This window comes from Trematomus bernacchii, unplaced genomic scaffold (assembly GCF_902827165.1).
Source record: "Trematomus bernacchii unplaced genomic scaffold, fTreBer1.1, whole genome shotgun sequence".
NCBI lineage: Eukaryota > Metazoa > Chordata > Actinopteri > Perciformes > Nototheniidae > Trematomus > Trematomus bernacchii.
The window spans coordinates 159,056-166,490 of NW_022987758.1; the positions used below are offsets into that span (position 1 = coordinate 159,056).

Below are 7,435 nucleotides of genomic sequence, written 5' to 3' on the forward strand. Positions count from 1 at the left end.
GTGTCAGGGTTCAGGACTCATAATGCTGACTCGTGTCAGGGTTCAGGTCTCATAATGCTGACTCGTGTCAGGGTTCAGGTCTCATAATGCTGACTCGTGTCAGGGTTCAGGACTCATAATGCTGACTCGTGTCAGGGTTCAGGTCTCATAATGCTGACTCGTGTCTGGGTTCAGGTCTCAATGCTGACTCGTGTCTGGGTTCAGGTCTCATAATGCTGACTCGTGTCAGGGTTCAGGTCTCATCATGCTGACTCGTGTCAGGGTTCAGGTCTCATCATGCTGACTCGTGTCAGGGTTCAGGTCTCATAATGCTGACTCGTGTCAGGGTTCAGGTCTCATCATGCTGACTCGTGTCAGGGTTCAGGTCTCATCATGCTGACTCGTGTCAGGGTTCAGGTCTCATAATGCTGACTCGTGTCAGGGTTCAGGACTCATAATGCTGACTCGTGTCAGGGTTCAGGTCTCATAATGCTGACTCGTGTCAGGGTTCAGGTCTCATAATGCTGACTCGTGTCAGGGTTCAGGTCTCATAATGCTGACTCGTGTCAGGGTTCAGGTCTCATAATGCTGACTCGTGTCAGGGTTCAGGACTCATAATGCTGACTCGTGTCAGGGTTCAGGTCTCATAATGCTGACTCGTGTCAGGGTTCAGGACTCATAATGCTGACTCGTGTCAGGGTTCAGGACTCATCATGCTGACTCGTGTCAGGGTTCAGGTCTCATCATGCTGACTCGTGTCAGGGTTCAGGTCTCATAATGCTGACTCGTGTCAGGGTTCAGGACTCATCATGCTGACTCGTGTCAGGGTTCAGGTCTCATAATGCTGACTCGTGTCAGGGTTCAGGTCTCATAATGCTGACTCGTGTCTGGGTTCAGGTCTCAATGCTGACTCGTGTCTGGGTTCAGGTCTCATAATGCTGACTCGTGTCAGGGTTCAGGTCTCATCATGCTGACTCGTTTGTGTCCGACCGTGATCGTTTGTGTCCGACCGCGATCGTTTGTGTCCGACCGCGATCGTTTGTGTCCGTGCGCGATCGTTTGTGTCCGTGCGCGATCGTTTGTGTCCGTGCGCGATCGTTTGTGTCCGACCGCGATCGTTTGTGTCCGAGCGCGATCGTTTGTGTCCGAGCGCGATCGTTTGTGTCCGACCGCGATCGTTTGTGTCCGACCGCGATCGTTTGTGTCCGACCGCGATCGTTTGTGTCCGACCGCGATCGTTTGTGTCCGACCGCGATCGTTTGTGTCCGAGCGCGATCGTTTGTGTCCGACCGCGATCGTTTGTGTCCGAGCGCGATCGTTTGTGTCCGACCGCGATCGTTTGTGTCTGACCGTGATCGTTTGTGTCCGACCGTGATCGTTTGTGTCCGACCGTGATCGTTTGTGTCCGAGCGTGATCGTTTGTGTCCGACCGCGATCGTTATGTTTTAAACAAGATTTTAGATACGAGTCGTAAAAGAACATTTTAACCGTGGACAAATAAATAAAGCAAATGACGTGATGGTGGACCTCATCCTTCACCACAACACGGGAACTCTGACTGCTAACCTCCATGGCCTTTTTGATGAGCGATCGCCGCTACACCAGGGTTCAGGATTGATTGGTTGAGCTCTCACCTTGTACGACTTGATGAGCCAATCAGGGAGCGGCACTCCGTGCGACAGCAGCTTGTTGATGACGCAGCGATGATGTCGTCCGTTGGAACACGGATACCTGAGCAGGTAAGAGGAGAGCAGCCGCCAGGCCTCGTCTGCAGCACTGAGACACACACACACTGTGATTAATAACACACACACACACTGTGATTAATAACACACACACACACTGTGATTAATAACACACACACACACTGTGATTAATAACACACACACACACTGTGATTAATAACACATACACACTGATTAATAACACACTGTGATTAATAACACACACACACACTGTGATTAATAACACACATACACACTGATTAATAACACATACACACACACACACAGTGATTAATAACACACACACAGTGATTAATAACACACACACACTGTGATTAATAACACACACACACACACTGTGATTAATAACACACATACACACTGATTAATAACACATACACACACACACACTGTGATTAATAACACACACACTGTGATTAATAACACACACACTGATTAATAACACACTGTGATTAATAACACACACACACACTGTGATTAATAACACACATACACACTGATTAATAACACACTGTGATTAATAACACACACACACACACACTGTGATTAATAACACACACACACACACACTGTGATTAATAACACACACACACACTGTGATTAATAACACACACACACACACTGTGATTAATAACACACACACTGATTAATAACACACACACACACACACACTGATTAATAACACACACACACTGATTAATAACACACACACACTGTGATTAATAACACACACACACACACACACTGTGATTAATAACACACACACACACTGATTAATAACACACACGCACTGATTAATAACACACACACTGTGATTAATAACACACACACTGTGATTAATAACACACACTGTGATTAATAACACACACACACTGATTAATAACACACACACACACACACACTGATTAATAACACACACACAGTGATTAATAACACACACACACTGATTAATAACACACACACAGTGATTAATAACACACACACACTGATTAATAACACACACACACTGATTAATAACACACACACACACAGTGATTAATAACACACACACACTGATTAATAACAAACACACAGTGATTAATAACACACACACAGTGATTAATAACACACACACTGTGATTAATAACACACACACACTGATTAATAACACACACACACACACACTGATTAATAACACACACACACTGATTAATAACACACACACTGATTAATAACACACACACACTGATTAATAACACACACACAATGATAATAACACACACAACCCACAGTGATTAATAACCAACACACACTGTCGTTTAATAACACAACACACACACAGTGATTAATAACACACACACACTGAGTAATAACACATTCACCCACACTGATTACTAACACACACACCACTGATTAATAACACACACAACACCACAGTGATTAATAACACACACACACAGTGATTAATAACACACAACAGTGATTAATAACCACACACACATGATTAATAACACAACACAGTGAGTAATAACCACACACACACTGATTAATAACACACACACACACTGATTAATAACACACACACACACACTGATTATAACACCACACACCACAGTGATTAATATAACACACACACCTGATTAATAACACACACACAGTGATTAATAACACACACACACTGATTAATAAACACACACACACACAGTGATTAATAACACACACACACACACTGATTAATAACACACACACACACACAGTGATTAATAACACACACACACACACTGATTAATAACACACACACACACACTGATTAATAACACACACACACACTGATTAATAACACACACACACACACTGATTAATAACACACACACACACACTGATTAATACACACACACACACACTGATTAATAACACACACACACACACTGATTAATAACACACACACACACACTGATTAATAACACACACACACACACTGATTAATAACACACACACACTGATTAATAACACACACACTGTGATTAGTGTAACATAAGTTATTAGTAATTGTAGTACTGCTGCTGACTAAGGTATAAATACTTGTAGTATGGTATTAATACTTGTAGTATGGTATTAATACTTGTAGTACTGCTGCTGACTAAGTTATTCATACTTGTAGTACTGCTGCTGACTAAGTTATTCATACTTGTAGTACTGCTGCTGACTAAGGTATTCATACTTGTAGTACTGCTGCTGACTAAGTAATTCATACTTGTAGTACTGCTGCTGACTAAGTTATTCATACTTGTAGTACTGCTGCTGACTAAGTTATTCATACTTGTAGTACTGCTGCTGACTAAGTAATTCATACTTGTAGTACTGCTGCTGACTAAGTAATTCATACTTGTAGTACTGCTGCTGACTAAGTTATTCATACTTGTAGTACTGCTGCTGACTAAGTAATTCATACTTGTAGTACTGCTGCTGACTAAGGTATAAATACTTGTAGTACTGCTGCTGACTAAGTAATTCATACTTGTAGTACTGCTGCTGACTAAGTAATTCATACTTGTAGTACTGCTGCTGACTAAGTAATTCATACTTGTAGTACTGCTGCTGACTAAGTTATTCATACTTGTAGTACTGCTGCTGACTAAGTTATTCATACTTGTAGTACTGCTGCTGACTAAGGTATAAATACTTGTAATACTGCTGCTGACTAAGTTATTCATACTTGTAGTACTGCTGCTGACTAAGGTATAAATACTTGTAGTACTGCTGCTGACTAAGTTATTCATACTTGTAGTACTGCTGCTGACTAAGTTATTAATACTTGTAGTACTGCTGCTGACTAAGTTATTAATACTTGTAGTACTGCTGCTGACTAAGTAATTCATACTTGTAGTACTGCTGCTGACTAAGTTATTAATACTTGTAGTACTGCTGCTGACTAAGTTATTCATACTTGTAGTACTGCTGCTGACTAAGGTATAAATACTTGTAATACTGCTGGTACACACCTTGACTCCTTGGTGTTGACGACTGCTGACAGCTGATTGGCTGCCAGCCAGCTCCAGGCGTCGCTCTGAGGCTCCTCCCCCCCCCCCTGCAGCTTGATGCACCTGCATTATAAACACAGTGATGTCACTCAGGCACACGGTGATGTCACTCAGGCACACGGTGATGTCACTCAGGCACACGGTGATGTCACTCAGGCACACGGTGATGTCACTCAGGCACACGGTGATGTCACACAGGCACACGGTGATGTCACTGTCACACAGTGATGTCACTCAGGCACACAGTGATGTCACACAGTGATGTCACTCAGGTACACGGTGATGGCACACTCGGGCACACGGTGATGTCACTCGGGCACACGGTGATGTCACTCGGGCACACGGTGATGTCACTCGGGCACACGGTGATGTCACTCGGGCACACGGTGATGTCACTCAGGACTCAGGCACACAGTGATGTCACTCAGGCGCACACAGTGATGTCACTCAGGTACGTGGTGATGTCACACAGGTATAGAAGAAGCTCTCACTTGAAGGTGAGCCCCTCGAACACAGGACTGAGACTGAGAGAAAACGCCTGGCAGACAGACAGCGCAGAGTCGAAGAGCCCTGATTGGACTAGGAGAGACACCATCTCTCCGGCTGAGGCTCCACCTGCAATACATATATAATATAATTAATAAGGGGGGTGCTAGGGTGGAGTAAAGGTGGTGTAAAGGTGGTGTAAAGGTGGTGTAACGGTGGTGTAAAGGTGGGTTAAGGTGGTGTAACGGTGGAGTTAAGGTGGAGTTAAGGTGGAGTTAAGGTGGTGTAAAGGTGGGTTAAGGTGATGTAAAGGTGGAGTAAGGTGGTGTAACGGTGGGTTAAGGTGGTGTAACGGTGGAGTTAAGGTGGAGTTAAGGTGGTGTAAAGGTGGTGTAACGGTGGAGTAAAGGTGGGTTAAGGTGGTGTAACGGTGGGTTAAGGTGGTATAAAGGTGGTGGAGTTAAGGTGGAGTAAATGTGGGTTAAGGTGGTGTAAAGGTGGTGTAACGGTGGAGTTAAGGTGGAGTAAATGTGGGTTAAGGTGGAGTTAAGGTGGTGTAACGGTGGAGTTAAGGTGGTGTAACGGTGGAGTAAAGGTGGGTTAAGGTGGTGTAAAGGTGGGTTAAGGTGGTGTAAAGGTGGGTTAAGGTGGTGTAACGGTGGTGTAAAGGTGGAGTTAAGGTGGTGTAACGGTGGGTTAAGGTGGTGTAACGGTGGAGTTAAGGTGGAGTAAAGGTGGGTTAAGGTGGTGTAACGGTGGGTTAAGGTGGTGTAAAGGGTGGGTTAAGGTGGTGTAAAGGTGGAGTAAGGTGGTGTAACGGTGGTCTAACGGTGGAGTTAAGGTGGTGTAAAGGTGGGTTAAGGTGGTGTAAAGGTGGAGTTAAGGTGGTGTAAAGGTGGTGTAACGGTGGGTTAAGGTGGTGTAAAGGTGGAGTTAAGGTGGTGTAACGGTGGGTTAAGGTGGTGTAACGGTGGGTTAAGGTGGTGTAAAGGTGGTGTAACAGTGGGTTAAGGTGGTGTAAAGGTGGAGTTAAGGTGGTGTAACGGTGGGTTAAGGTGGTGTAAAGGTGGAGTACCTGCGATGGCAGCCTGGCTCGGGTGGAGCTGGCTGAGGCTCAGGCGGCTGCTCGACAGGATGAACTCTCTCTCCAGGTCTCTGAGCTCCAGGATGTCCACCTGACGCTTCACTGAACACATATACAAGTATCTGAGCTATATATGTATACGCTATAGTGTTGTGCAGCAGTATATATATATATGTATACGCTATAGTGTTGTGCAGCAGTATATATATATATGTATACGCTATAGTATTGTGCAGCAGTATCTATATATGTATACGCTATAGTGTTGTGCAGCAGTATATATATATATATGTATACGCTATAGTATTGTGCAGCAGCATATATATATATATGTATACGCTATAGTGTTGTGCAGCAGTATATATATATATGTATACGCTATAGTATTGTGCAGCAGTCTATATGTAGGTATGTGACTGACCTGGCTGAGAGGAGAACTCTCCGTCAGAGTTTCTCTTCGGAGACGCTCCCGCACGCTCGTACTGCAACACAAACAAAGGATTTATATAGTTTTATATATACATATATTATATATATACACATTCATTACATGGCTTAGTTGAATACTCGATTCTGATTGGTCGACTCAGAACACGTGACACGTTGTTAATCCAGCAGTACAGACCACTGTCAAGGACTTATTGACCGTTGTTAAGGACGCTCACATCTGCAGAAAGAAGTCCGGTCGATTGAACTGCATACAGTTTGCTTTTCAAACCGTTTGCTTGTCTTTAGTTTCCCGTTGTCTCCCGTCTGAGAGCAACATGGAGGATTTGAATATTCATTTGAATATATTTGGAGAGCACAGTAATTTGGATGAATGGTTAGTGGCTGATGAGATGTATATATATATATATATATATATATATATAATAATAATATATATATATATATATATATATATATATATATATATATATATATATATATAATATGTGTATAATATATAAACGTACTGTAGCTCCGGGGGCCGGCTGGACGATCCAGGCGTACTCCGGCCTGATGAGGCGCAGGCAGTTCAGAGCCGACAGGAAACAGTTGACCTGCTGCTGTAAACCTGAGGGAGTTCTGTTCTCTCTGCTCACACGCATGCCCAACTCATACATCACTGAGCCAGCTGG

The 7,435-nt window shown here is 43.5% G+C and overlaps 1 protein-coding gene across 1 annotated transcript in view; it reads right to left on the reverse strand.

Annotated features, from left to right (window-relative positions):
• The window catches only part of nup160 (nucleoporin 160), a gene marked incomplete in the record, with an annotated part of 54,770 nt that overhangs the window by 8,697 nt on the left and 38,638 nt on the right, over nucleotides 1-7,435 (reverse strand). Inside the window, 6 exon segments of the mRNA XM_034148296.1 lie at nucleotides 1,614-1,755; nucleotides 4,706-4,807; nucleotides 5,236-5,359; nucleotides 6,306-6,416; nucleotides 6,736-6,796; nucleotides 7,271-7,431. Of these exon segments, the coding sequence (XP_034004187.1) occupies nucleotides 1,614-1,755; nucleotides 4,706-4,807; nucleotides 5,236-5,359; nucleotides 6,306-6,416; nucleotides 6,736-6,796; nucleotides 7,271-7,431 (701 nt within the window).